The sequence below is a fragment of the Euleptes europaea genome, chromosome 2, assembly GCF_029931775.1.
Source record: "Euleptes europaea isolate rEulEur1 chromosome 2, rEulEur1.hap1, whole genome shotgun sequence".
NCBI classification, from domain to species: Eukaryota; Metazoa; Chordata; class Lepidosauria; order Squamata; family Sphaerodactylidae; genus Euleptes; species Euleptes europaea.
This window is the reverse complement of record NC_079313.1, coordinates 77702851-77717291: the sequence shown is the minus strand read 5'-3', so window position 1 is coordinate 77717291 and position 14441 is coordinate 77702851. Positions and strand designations below refer to the sequence as shown.

Here is a 14441-nt window from a genome sequence, read left to right as displayed (position 1 = left end):
ATATAGCTAAAACACTTCAATAAGAGATATGGAGAAAACTCTTTTCCAAGGGCATGGAGAAAAGAACCAACAAATGCAAGCTGCTCCAGGATAGATTGGAATTAGGTATCTGAAATCATGTAAAAGTAGTTGACATTTGGAATATACTGCCCAAGAGCCCCGTGGCGCAGAGTGGTAAGCTGCAGTACTGCAGTCCAAGCTCTGCTCACGACCTGAGTTCAATCCCAACAGAAGTTGGTTTCAGGTAGCCGGCTCAAGGTTGACTCAGCCTTCCATCCTTCCGAGGTCGTTAAAATGAGTACCCAGCTTGCTGGAGGTAAAGGGAAGATGACTGGGGAAGGCACTGGCAAACCACCCCATAAACAAAGTCTGCCTAGGAAACGTCGGGATGTGACGTCACCCCATGGGTCAGGAATGACCCGGTACTTGCACAGGGGACCGTTACCTTTTTAAAGCTGGGAAATCTCTATGAATGAGGCTTTCTTGAAGAAGCTGAATAAATATCTGCTGGGGGGTGAATTAAATGGCCTTTTAAAATGTATGATAAATATTCTATTTATTCATGCACAGATAAAAATTCTTAGTTATTTTTGCCTGAGTCTGTTGGATATGGTAATTATTAGAGGAAACTTGCTCTCCTGAGCTATTCAGGGCATCAAGCTAGAAAGTCTGTGGTATTCTCTAATTTACAAGCCTAAAAGTCTATCTGAAATGTCTTCTTCTTCCCCAACAGAAGGACACTACTAGTCATGAGTTCCATAAAGGAGCAGGCAGCCATCAGCAGATTAATAAGTTTCCTGCAGGAGTGGGACAATGCCAACAAATTTACCCGACGTCGTATTTTAGACAATTTCATCATGACGAGCCATGGCAAGACAGGTCCAGAACTTGAGCTGGAATTCTCTCAAGGAGCCAGTTTGTTCCTGGCCCGCTTAACTGCCTGGCTTAGGATGACGTATCCACTTTCTGGGAGAACAGATCTTAAGGTAGAACAAGGAAGAGGTAAAAATGCGAGTAAGCATTTTCCTATAAATATTATCAAGGTTGTCTACATTGGCAAAAAGAGCACAACTTTGAAAGGTGTAATCCAATGGCAATTCTGCATCAATAGTATCAGCAGAATTTGCAAATTATAAACAAGTAGTTGTCCTCCAAGAACCACATTATCTAAAGTACACAAGCATATCTCACAGGACCTGCATCAGACACACCCACGTTCTACATGGATCCTGAGCTATCAGGAGAAAAGCGGGCATAGAAATGTTTTAAATAAATTGTGGAAACTCTGTGTTCCTGCAAACAGTTGGGGGGTAAGTGTTGGTTGGTATCACACACACTTTTTACATTAAAGCCTTAACAAACATAATAGCTACATGTATGGAACATGTTTAGAGCAACAATTGAAGTCCATTGGCATCTTCCTGTCAGCTGCAAGTGGGTAAGTAAAATTTATGACACCACTCCCGTGTAAGTTGAGACCCTGATACTTTTTACTTTACCAAGAAAGTGAAAGAGAGGCTCAGGGGCTGTTCTTTGGCAACCTAGATGTATTATTATTAGGACTGGTAAGAATAGGAAGCTGTTCCTTTGAACACCATTATCTAGATACAATCCCTTTTCTCAAGCTTCTATGAATCCATATATTTCTTTCTTTAAAGTACTTCAGCAGTTCAAGCCGCATTCACATAAACAAATGCACCAGTTGAATATTCGAGATTTAACTGAAGAAAGCTAGCTAAATACTATGCAATCATTTTACAGTCATTTTTTAAAAAATCAAATAATACAACATTCACACTAGCATATCTGCTGGGGGAGAGGGGGAGAGAATGAAACTATTCTAGTAAGGGCCACATCTAGTAATCTCAGGGACAACAAACCATTTCTCGACTTCCTGGCTGAATTCTGTTGAATTCTGGACCACTTACATCCAGTTTATGGTAAGGAAAGTAATGGCCTATGTAGCCCTACGATGTAATAAGACTGAAATTATTAACTAATTTAAATTCCTGTGCAAAGTAGAAAAATCTGCAGCTGAATGGGCTGAAGAGTAAAAAATTTTCCTTGGCATCTCCACTTCCTCAGTTTCCTCCAGATCATATGAAGAGAGTGGTGATTATGTGTGTTAAGGAGTAACTGATGCCACGTTATATGATCTTGAAACAGAATACTTCCAATAAGCTTTTTGCTTTGTTCTCCGTATCTTTGCAGCCAGCGATACCTTATTGAATTCTTAGAGGTTGGTGGCATCCTTACACTGCTGGAAATACTTGGGCTGAAGCAACTGAAGGAGGAGGCCAAAAGGGAATCCGTAAAGCTTCTCCAGATAGTATCCAGTTCTGGCAGGAAGTTCAAAGAGCTTATTTGTGAAAGCTACGGTAGGCAGATAGTGACAAATGAGATATATACTGATAGATGTTTAAGTGAAGCAGTTCTCTATGACCTCAGGAGTTTTCCCACAGGGATAAGTTTATTCTGTTGAATATCACTGAATTCCATTGATGGAGAAGAGTGGCTTTCTTTCTGTGTCTTGTTCAGTATCCCATCTGGGTGGCACTTTTCACTGATCCAACTTCCAGAGAATAAAAGACTTGGAGCCTCAGAAGAACCTGACTTCATAGAATGGTGGTCTTTTTTCCCCATTGCTGTGTGAAACACCCATGATGTTTGCACCTGTAGAGTAGGCTGAAGAATAGTTCCCTTCCAAAATGGTTACACATATTACTTTGAGGCTTCCCTTTTGAAGAAGGATGAAGTATTCTATACTAAGTATTCTATTTATTCAAGATTAGCGAAGTCTGTGGAAAACCATAGCCAAAATTTATTCATCTAATGTGCATAATAAAACTGTTCTACCTTACATTAGTCATTGATATCTGCTGAGAACATTTGTTTATTGCCCTCATTGAAAGGACTTATATCAGCACATCCACCAAGGGAAATTCACATGTGGAAACAGGCTTCTGCATGTACAGCCAATGGGGATTTAGATCGACACCTGAATTTATAGATATATGCATCACAGTGCTCATCCATCCTCATTGATCCCAGCTTGTTGAACTGAATCTAGAAATTCAGAACTTTCTTACTTTGATGGCATTTGTAATTGGCGAGAGAGACTGTTGCAAACTTGGAAGGTAAACAAGAAAGGAATTTTGATGCAGCAGTGCCCTTGTCTTCTGATTGCTATTCTGGAATATGTTATTTTCTAGTAACTCTATCCCATAATATTTAGTATGTGTCATGGCTATTTATAAAATATTTGTGCTAGAACTCCCACATTGCTGAATGTGTTAAAAGGTGGTGGCTCAAAAAAGGTTTTTCCTATACAGGTGTGCGATCAATTGCAGAGTTTTTGGCCACTTGTAAATCAGAAGAGACTCAAGAACAAGTGCAGATTCTTCTGGATAACTTAGGCCATGGCAACCCCAAGTATCAGAATCAGGTGTACAAAGGCCTAATTGCTCTTCTAAAGTGCACTTCCCCCAAAGCCCTGCAACTGTCTTTACAAACACTCAGGATAATACAGGTCAGCAAAAGAAAATGGGAAGAGAGATGAAACATAGAGATGGAAACTCAGTTTTGTTCATTGTTTTTCAATATCTTGTTTCTTATCCAAATCAATTGTGCTAGTTCATTTTACAAGAGAATGGTCCAACAATTATTGCCAATGAAGGCCAAGGGATAAGTTTCAGAGGTGCCCAAGCCTCTAGGTCTGCAAGAAACTGAGAATGAATAATTGAACATTCCACAGCTGCATCGTGGCTTGGATTGCCCTGTTCTCAAACACTGGTAGTTCTAAAATATGGGATGGGAGGGGGGAGGAAAACATTATTTTAAAATATTGCTCTTTAAAGGTCATCATAACCAGTGGCAATATTGCTATGATTCTGATACTGAAGTAGCATGTATTAAAATGCAATTCTAAGTAGTAGCACCTTTCTAAGTCCATTGAAGTCTGTTTATTTAAAACATTTTTATGCTGCTGTTGAATCCAACATATGGCTCCCAAGGGGGCACATAATCAGAAACATTTATTTTAGAATATTGTCGAAGGCTTTCACGGTCAGAGTTCATTGGTTCTCGTAGGTTATCCGGGCTGTGTAACCGTGGTCTTGGTATTTTCTTTCCTGACGTTTCGCCAGCAGCTGTGGCCGGCATCTTCAGAGGAGTAACATTGAAGGACAGTGTCTCTCAGTGTCAAGTGTGTAGGAAGAGTAATATATAGTCAAAAAGGGGTTGGGTTTGAGCTGAATCATTGTCCTGCAAAAAGTAGCAAAGGTAATGTGCTAACCATTGTCCTGTAAGTATCAAGATAATGTGCTAATGAGGGTGTGGTATGTTAATATGGAACCATTGTATCCTGAAGTGATCTGTTAATGTGTGAAATCCAAAGCTAATCTGCATGGCTATTGTTGACTGTAGTCTTAACAAAGACTACAGTCAACAATAGCCATGCAGATTAGCTTTGGATTTCACACATTAACAGATCACTTCAGGATACAATGGTTCCATATTAACATACCACACCCTCATTAGCACATTATCTTGATACTTACAGGACAATGGTTAGCACATTACCTTTGTTACTTTTTGCAGGACAATGATTCAGCTCAAACCCAACCCCTTTTTGACTATATATTACTCTTCCTACACACTTGACACTGAGAGTCACTGTCCTTCAGTGTTACTCCTCTGAAGATGCCGGCCACAGCTGCTGGCGAAACGTCAGGAAAGAAAATACCAAGACCACGGTTACACAGCCCGGATAACCTACGAGAACCAATTTATTTTAGACTTAGAACCCACCCTTCCCCTGGGCCGCAGGGCTTGAGGTGGCTCACAGTTCAATAAACAATCAAATCAACTTTAAAATAATAATAATTAAACAAACACAAACAAGGAGGGAATGTCAAACAGAACAGAAAAGACTTCACCCACTGGCAAATGATGATGATAAAGGGGTGGAGTCAGACAAATCTGCCTGGGTCCTGTGCTTAGAGCTTTACTGTAGGTGACCCTGAATCCCCAAGAATGACTTACCACTTACTCTAAAACAAGCATTGCCTTGGATGTGGAAATTCTGGTTCAAATCCCTGCCTACTGACTGCAAACTTACTGAGTGGCCTTTGACATCACTTGCAGGCCACAGAAGATGTCCATGAACAGAAGGAGAGGCTATTTTGCTAGTTTCCCCCTTCTGAGTTACACAATTCTATGTACATGTTAGTCAATGAGTTAGAAGGTTGTAACTCAGTTTAGGATGCACTGTCACAATCCAAGACAATGATATATTTTGTTACCTACTAGACATGCTGGTTCTGAATACAGATACGCTTCATTGCACTTGCAGGTATTGCGTTTTAGAGCAAGTCTATTGGTGCCATTTTTCCAACAGCATGTGCTCACTTTGTGTCTGTCACATTTTGGTAATTGCAATATTTCAAACTTTTCCATTATTATTACAGTACATTTTTAGACATAATGCCATTGCACACGTAATAGACTACAGTATAGTATAAAAATAACTTTTATATGCACTGGAAAACCAAAAAATTAACGTGACTTGCTTTGTTGCGGTTGTCTGGAACCGAACCCGCAATATCTGAGGTATTCTTGTATTTTACAGCCAGGGTCATTTTTATGTTATCTTGGTTCTAGCCTATATTTTTCAAGCTAGCTCTGTACATACCAAAAAAGTCTTACAGAATGTAGCCAAAGTCTAGGAAATCATATCTCCTTCTCTGATCTTTACCAGACGATTGTGGGACAAGCCCATCCAAGCATTGTGGAATCTGTGCTGGGTGTACTTCGATCTGTTCATCTGGAGGTACAATATGAAGGTAGGGGTTGCTCTGCTAAATTCACTTTTATATACCTTATAATAATATACACACAATCCTGAGGCATCACATGTAGGCCCCTGTTAAATGTAGCATTATTTGTAAAAGAGTTGCAGCTCAGTAGTAGAGCACATGCTTTGGCAGCATAAAGTCTCAGGTTGAATCCCAGTTAAAGGTAACAGGCATTAGGAACCACATGTGCAATTTTGCCTAAACTATGGAGTGCCGTTGTCAGTGAGAGCAGATGCCACTAAACTAGATAGACCAGTAGTATAAGGCAGCTTCATATCATCACATTCCTAGAATATAGCACCCTGGGCCGTACAGATAAGTGGGGCAAGGTTTCCAAACAGGTTTAAAGTCACTTAAAAAAACCCAAAAAGCCACAGACTAGTCTGTGTTCCTAACTCTCAGAAAGACTATAGGGCTGTAAGCTGACTTTGTCTGGGAAAGTTTATTGTCCTTGCAATTCTTGTTGACAATTTACAATTAAGTAAACAAGATTTATTGGGGAAGAGTATCGGAACATTTTATTCAGTTGGACTTACTCTCAGGAAAGTGCTGTCAGGACAGCAGCCTTAGTGTCCCTTAAGGGCAGCCAAGTTCTCACCCTTTTAGGCCAGTAGCTTATCCTGTCCACTGTCCCAGAGTTAGCAGGTGGTGAGACAATATTGTATCCTTTGTAATACTTAAGGTGATCCGTGAACCGCTAAATCCAGTAGACCAATACCACATGGAGAGTAAGGATTGCTTTAACCTTCAAAGTCCCCAAGAAATAGAGGCAATAGACCAAACAAGAAATTCCTGGCTATATTAATCTAGAGCAGAAGATGGCACTTACATTGCAAGCTTCTTTCTCCGTAGCAGTTCAGCTGATCAGGGACCTTATGGCCTATGATGTACGGCCAGAACTGCTGCAAAGACTGGTTTCATTGTTAAAGCCATCAAGAAAAGATACTGTCAAGATACAGGCCAGAATCCTAGAAGGTAAAATCTCCAAACATTGGCCTTTGGGCCTGCCTGTCAGTGGTTTTATTGGCTTTCTTATTCACTTTTTCCTTTGAACATCATGACTGGATTATATTCCTAGAGTATGCCAGAAAGAATGGAGCCTTCCCTATCCAAAGAAGTTTCCCAGTATGCATTCTTGGTATCTTTACTCAAACACTGTTCCTCTTCATTCCTGGTTTTCCCTATTTCCTTACTCTCAAGTTCCAAATTTGCACAAAGTGGGACTGTGGGGTTGATGGATGAGGACCCAGGGCTAAAGGTAAACCTGACTTCCTCTCCATCACTAGTTTGAGAATCTGGAGCAGAGGACGCAGCTTGAATATTGTTCAAAGTAAACCTCCAAACCAAAATTTCCTGCTTATTGGTTAGGTAAGCCAAGAATTCCACAGCTCCAGTTGACTTGTATAGCTGCAGCAGGAAGATGTAGTTAAACCTGGAGTGGCAAGTTAAGCACTGCAACTGGACACTGTTGCTTGTCCAGTGTAGAAGCAAAGGAATGGGATTTTTTTTCTATGAAGCAAAATTTGTCTTTGGTCTCTGACCCGTGTTTTTGATCAAAAGCTAATGCATGAGGCAGCTGTGTGACAGTTTTTGACTTCTACATTGTCAACCGTTTCTTGCATTCAGAAGCAGGGCCGCTGCATCTGATGGATTCCTTGCCAGCTTTTATTCAGCAAGCTGCTGCAGCCAAGACTATTGGGTAAGAGATTATGATGTATGGCTCAATCAGTTGTCAATATACTGCCTGTGGAGCATTGATAGTTTAGCTTGGGGTAGGCAGCAAATATAAGTGATACTGCAATTAATTTTCCCCCATATTAAACTCCAACCAGATGAAAGTCTAGATAGGAAAAAAATCACATAACACTCCTTTCACTGTTGCTCAGAGGGAAGCAGCCAAACATTTATTTTGGCAGCTGAATTGTGAAAGTTAATAAGCAGTAGCCTTCTTATTAACAGTATGTCACAGAACACTAGTCAAGAAAACATGATTAAGATACTTACTTTCAGTTTGCTAAATTTTTGTTCATCCAGGTTCTCAGAGTGGTGTTTTAGCCTCACACCAGTCCTCTGAGGAAGGTCAGGCTGAGAGTGATGTGTCAAAAACCAGCTAATGAGTAGATGTTTGAATAGGAGTTTTCCACATCCAAATGCTACATACACCAACTGCCTGTCACTTTACTTCCTCCTTTCTCCATTAGAGCACGAGGCAGCTGGTGAAGAGCAAAAAGTTCTTGATCACATAGTCAATGAATTGCTAGGCAGCCTCTGCATCCCACCCTAGAAGTGAAGTCAGTAGCTTTTTCCCCAAGCCCTACAATGTTGCTATATCTATTGGGCACCTCTTTAGCTTGGGCTATCCCATTTTCCTAAGGCTCCATCCTTTGAACAGTTGCAATGCAGGCAGAAATTTAACAGTGTAATAGATGGTTGTAATAGCTATTGACTACCTGTTAGTCAGCTGTTAAAGACCACAAAACAACCCTAAAATTCATCTGCCTTGCAAATTCTTGGGATGTTGTTCTGCCCTAGAACTCCCTTCTTGCCTCTTTCTCACCATGCCACTCTTATCAACATTCACCAAGCAGAATTCTAGCCCAAGACTCCAACAGAGTGGCTGAAGAGCTGATCTACTTGAATGTGGTGCATGGCCTCATGTGCGCCATGGGCAACAAGGACCACACCAATTGCCAGAGACAATCCAGCATCACACTAGAAGTAAGTGCCTGGGGGATAGGAAGGTGTGTGTGGACTTACTTCCGTGACTACAAGCTCCTCCCCGCCCCCCGTTACAGGATTGCAGCTGTGGGTGAATTTGACTGGGTGTGACTAGCAAAAGTTGGAGAGTAAAGTAAAAAGAAAGTAAATTCAAAGTAGATTGGCGCACATAGCCGGGAAGCAAGGTTAGGCTATGGAGGAAATAATAAGGTAGCGCTAGATTTTTCTAAGTATGGCTTGGGGATGCACCTTGTCACAGGGAGCAGAAATTGTCTCTGTATTAGGCCAACTGTACATACATACATAACTCAGTCTTCATCATTATGGAGCTTCTCACTTGAAAAACAGGTTGCTTGTCTAACTGTTGTTCTTCAAGTGAACATCTGTTTGTTGGGAAACAGTGGTTGAGATTGGAATCGCTCAAGTACATCCCCAGTTCTAATCTCTCTTGAAGGCTGTGGTAGGAGTGAGATGAAAAGAACAGTATTGGGAGTACTAATGAAACCTGAGTAGGTAGACTGAGATTGAGAACTTTTGGTTTCTTACCCCTTCAGTGGCATGTGAGGACCACTACACATTCTCCTTTTGATGCACTATGTTTCATTGCAGTTATTTGTCAAGATGTTCCTACTGGTGGAAGGCACAGTCCATCATGCCATGGGAGATAAATTGTTTCAGCTGTTCATGGTATGTATGGTCTGTCCTCTGTACTACACTTGCCTTACATGTTATTCTGAGACATAAAAGGTAGGTTTTACTTCCCAAGAGCAATAATTCAAATCAGAGTAAAATTTTCCAAATACTAGGATTTTAGTCTCATGAGAACCACGACTTCCCACTCATTACAATGTTAACTAGCTTAGTACAATCCCCATTAGATTTGAACAAAAGGGGGCCCATAAGACTCATGGGGGAATCCCATTCCCCCCACTTGCCTGCTGAGCCCAAGTGCAGTTCCTTTCCATTGCCAGACCTGGTGCTAGTGGGGCTCCCAGCTGCTAGCATTGCCAGAGTTGGTGCCAAACCCGGAGCAGCTCTGGACCTCCGCCACAGATCACATGACACAGAAGGTAGGTGCACTGTTTGCATGTGGTAGGTCAGGGAGGCCCAGGTCAGGCAAATCAACTCCCAACCCTTGATGGGGTACAACTGGTACCATCTTTCTCCATCAGGATTCTGGGAGTGGCCTTGGAGACTCCCTCTCTTTGGAAACTCAAAGTTAACAGTGTTGTCAGGGTGGCCTTTTTTCATCTTTGTTGGGAACGGCGACATACGCTTTACCTATCTCTTCCTGACCTAGCCACAATGATCCACGCAATGGTCACCTCCAGACTAGACTACTGTAACTTGCTCGATGCAGGGCTGCCTTTGCAGTTCCTTCAGAGGTTACAGCTGGTCCAACATGCAGCTGCATGGGTCCTTACAAGGACCCCTTGGAGGGCACACATACATCCTGGGCTCCAGCAGCTGCATCAGCTCCCGGGTGATTTCCAGATCAAGTTCAAGTGCTTATTTTTAAAGTAGTCGGGGGGGTGACCTCAGTGGGAACAACCCATGCATAAAGGCCATACATTTGTTTTAGTGATTCTCTTGAGTTACTTCATATATTTGACTAATATTTCCACATATATTATGAAATTCAGATCCTTTCCCACATTCTGATCTAGATCGGAGTTGGTTAAAGATTTAGAGCACACTGAAGGGGGGGGGATCAGCATAGGAGTCAGCGTGACCCCACGCTGACATGTGCCCATTTATCCTGGGATAAGGGGCACTTATGCTGGCACCTGTAAGCCATGCCATTGTGCGGGGCTCCAACACCAGTGCAGTCACACCAGGAGTGAAATCCCGGAGCCCGCACCAGCATGTGGGGGGGCATTCCAGGGGGCAGAGCTGCCTTTACGCAGCATCCTAACCCCTTTTGCCCTGGGGTTGTGCCCTCAAGTTGCAGCGTTGCTTTGCCCCTTTTTTGGTGGCATGTCCCACTGTTTTCTATGGGGGCATTTTTCCATTTTACATTGTTTTATTTTCTCAACAGCAACCATGAAGACTCTGTGGAGGCACTGCAGTGGTGCCGCTCCCAGCCGCCATGCATCCACCCCCCCTTTAGGAATGGGCTGTTAGCCTAACAAAAAAAATAATAAGCTTAAGTTTTTAGTGATAGCCACTTGACTAGACTTGTATTCCTTCATATGTCCTTGTTACAAAATATCAGATTTGAAAACTGCACTAAAGAAGCTCTAACCACATCTTTTAACTCTATAGATCTATTTTTAGTTTTAAAATTTGTATCCCAAGTTTATGTAGCAACAAACTAAGGCAGCTTATAAAATAAAGCTGTTAAATAAAAAAAAATCATGCCTAAAAACAAACATTTCAGAAACAAAATAAGAAACCAGCAAGGTGAAACAAGAAACAGACCTAGTTAGATCCTGGATTTGGGAGACCCAGGTTCAAATTCCCACTCTGCCACAGATGTTGACATTGGGCCAGTCACTCTCATCCTAGCCTACCTCACAGGGTTGTTGTTTGAGGATAAAGTTTGGGGGGGGGAGAGTGATGTTGTAAGCCACTTTTGGTTCCTAATGGTAAGTGGGTATGAATATCTAAATAAAATGGTGTTTTAAAATACATATTGCTGTTAAAACCCAACAGGGAAAAACCCAAAGGCCCCTGGAACAGCCATGACTGGCTAACAGGAAGTTCACTGCTGTAAAGCCTGAGACCAGAACACTTTGTGCTAAGTCATTAGTATGAACCAGACATTCACTTGTTGTTATTGTCCTGTGTATAGTCACTCTAGGATTTGGAACTAAAAAGTATTCCAACAGACTGGATCAGAGAAGCTGTCAAGAATCTTACCTTCAAACCTAATATTGAAAGCTCACTCCATTTCAATTAAACTGCTATTTCTTTCTCTCTAGAACGATCCAGAAAACCTGTACCTGAACATGGATGATGTGCAGGTAGATATCTTGGTCACCAATATTGTTAACATGCCAGCAGATCTACTTGCTATTGCAGAGATGGATATCCCACAAGGTGTGTTGGTTACAACTATGGACAAAGCAATTTTAGGCTTTTTAGATACCTACATGATGCCAAGAAATCTGGAAATGAGAACTGTATGGTGCTTTCATATGCAGCACTTTTCTGGAAAAGTAATGGGAAGGAGTGGTCTAGGTCTAATCTGTTAAAAGAAGCCATTCTGTTCAAGTCAAGCAGGTCCACCAGAAAGGGAGAAATCTGCTGTTACATTTTTATACATATTACTACAATGGTATAGAATATGTTAAGGTAAAATCCAACTAGGCAACAAAATGTCAAGCCATTTCAGAGCTGTATGGGTGGCAGAGCAGAAGCCTAGAGTAGGAGGCCTGCATGGGTTAGTGCCATGGCTCTTGAGAAGCTAATCTGTGGCCTTTTAAAAAGAAAAACAGGGCTAGTTTCCACAGCAAGTAACAGTGCATGGGAGTGCTTTGCAGTTCTTAGCTCTATTCTCTCAGTACTGCAGTTCTTAAAGGCGGAGTACAGGGATCTGAACTTTGCGAATTGCGACACTCTGAGTTCATGTCTGTGCATGACCATTGTCTAGGGCACCTGCTGCTGAAGCTATAGATTTGTTTGCATTTCTTGGATTCACAGCTCTTTTTACTTCTTTCTAGAGGAAGAACCCAGGGCTGAAGATAGAAATAAGTCTGCTTAACTTTCGGACCCTCCTCAAGCATTTGGCTCCCTTGTCTGTTATTTTTTCCAGTTTTTCATATGTCCCTTCTAGCCTTTGACAATTTTTCAGGTCCTTCTCACTCAAGAAATAGATAAAGGTCCGCAACTACAGTGCAGCACAGACTACACTTGACTAACTTCCTTCCCCTTGAATAACTTCTAAACCTGTAAGATTTCTTATTTTGGTTAATTAAAATATATGAATTGGATGAAGCTTTCTGGCATCATACCTTTAATAGTGGCATCATCCACTAAGGTTTCCATAACAATGGCTGATTTCCCACAACAAAGACATTTTATTTCAGGTACTTTGGAGTGTAACAAACAAAAGTTTCTTACTTTACCCCAAAACTGATGTCTGACTATAATTAATGGCTGCAGGGTTCTTGCATTTGTAAAGCCCCACGCCCCCATCACTGCACATGCTGCAGAAGGATATTGGGAGAGTAGATAGGACAATATAGGATTGGTCTTTGAGGACAGCAGTGGTATAGAAGGCAGAACCCACAACATTCAGTAGTAGTATAAGAATCAAGCAGTTAGAAAAAAGTGAGTTACTAGCATTGGAAGAATAGGGATAGCGGTTTAAGATACACATTTAGCCAAGGTTTTCTAAGATGGATTTTGCTCATTAGTTCCTCCCTTTCCAACATCCATGCTTCCCCCATACTCCTTCCCCTTTATGCTCATGCACACATGCTCCCCACACCCCTCCATCCTGTGGTCTTCTCTAATGTGTACTTACCATGTCTTTCCTTCTCAAATATGCTCCTGTCCTTTCCTTCATCACCTATCCTCTCCCACATACATTTCTCCCTTCTGTGTCACAGCATGTTTCATTCCAGATGGAAATGAATGTTTTATAAACCATCTCCCCCAACCCAAACCCCTTCTTTGGAGCAGCAGCAATGGCAGCATAAAAGGGCTGAACAAGTGAAGTTTTCCAACAGCTGAAATTGATACCACCAACATGGTGGGTGCCTGATGAAAGGAGCTTTGTCTCTTGAAAGCTTAATACCTGAAACTCTTGTTGGTCTCTGAGGTGCTACTGGACTCAAGTCTTAACTGTTTCACCCACACAGATGAACAGTTTTAAACATGGAAGAGAGCTATTCCAAAACATACACCATTTTATGGGGGGGGAATGGTGAGCAGAGAACTAAAATGGCATTTTACATAAAACGTGCAAGGAAAATTTCGCTGCCATTTTTATTAGCTGATAGGCTTAAGGTTCTTGTACCCCACCCACTGACAGTTAGACCTGCACTCTTATGTTAAAATGTGCATACCCTCACCTTTCACTGACCTCACATGGAACCGCTTGGTTGGACCAGTGAATAGCAGTTCTCAGTAGTAACTTCCTTCTTGGGATAAGTAAGATCTGCTATTGTTTTCATTCCAGCAGAAAGCTTCATTGAATCCTCCTTTAGAATCTCTGTACTCTGATATTAGCCCCATTGGGGACAGAATAAAGGCAGAGAAAGGCCAAAGGGAGTAAAAATAGGGAGTAAAAATAGAAATGGCTCTTCCTTATGTAGGCTATAGGATCCCTGTATCTTTTACGTTTGCCACAAGAATGCTGCTGAGAACAGCCCCCTTGCAGAAAGCTATCTACAGCTGTAACATTAAGAAGTGTGGTTAGATCACCAGACTAAGATCTGGGGGATCCGGGCTCAAATCCCCATTGTGCCATACCAGGCAACCTTGGGCCAGTCACCCACTCTCATCCCAACTAACTCATGGGGTGGCAGGGAGGGTAAATTGAGGAAAGCTATGTAAACTGTTTTGGGCCCCCATTGGGGAGAAAGGTGGGGGGATATAAATAAAGAAAAATACAGTAAGTTACAACCTCATGAAGATTATGTTAAGTTCTGCTGCAGGCCATTTGGAGACTGGCAAAAAAAATTCAGGATCCTCACAAGACAGAAGAGAAAGAATTCAAAATATTTATTTATAAACAAGTTAAGGTACTCCTTTTTTCTATTAAGAAAGCTTTAAAGCACTCAGTTGTAGCATTCCAAGGGTAATATTTAGGCCAAAGATTTTATGTACACTTGAAAAATATACACACTTATTGAAGTGACAGTGGAGTACCCTCCTTCTGTAGCCTTCAATACTGAAAAATGAGCAGTCCCAAAAATA

The 14441-nt window shown here is 41.6% G+C and overlaps 1 protein-coding gene across 1 annotated transcript; it reads left to right on the top strand.

The window, feature by feature from the left end:
• The first annotated feature begins 736 nt into the window (after window positions 1–736).
• ARMH1 (armadillo like helical domain containing 1) lies at window positions 737–12432 on the top strand. Its single transcript, XM_056844791.1, has 11 exons — window positions 737–955; window positions 1370–1438; window positions 2212–2378; window positions 3333–3529; window positions 5759–5843; window positions 6708–6830; window positions 7482–7554; window positions 8444–8573; window positions 9183–9260; window positions 11498–11698; window positions 12352–12432. Exons 1-11 carry the CDS (start codon window positions 750–752, stop codon window positions 12430–12432), a joined length of 1410 nt encoding a protein of 469 aa, XP_056700769.1. The 5' UTR covers window positions 737–749.
• The last annotated feature ends 2009 nt before the right edge of the window (window positions 12433–14441 follow it).

Excerpts from the sequence above, each read along its gene's own strand:
- ARMH1 (XM_056844791.1), top strand. The coding sequence starts at position 750 with ATGAGTTCCATAAAGGAGCAGGCAGCCATCAGCAGATTAATAAGTTTC. Across the intron at positions 7,555-8,443 it reads GCTGCAGCCAAGACTATTGG|AATTCTAGCCCAAGACTCCA; the intron begins GTAAGAGATTAT and ends TTCACCAAGCAG. Across the intron at positions 8,574-9,182 it reads AATCCAGCATCACACTAGAA|TTATTTGTCAAGATGTTCCT; the intron begins GTAAGTGCCTGG and ends GTTTCATTGCAG.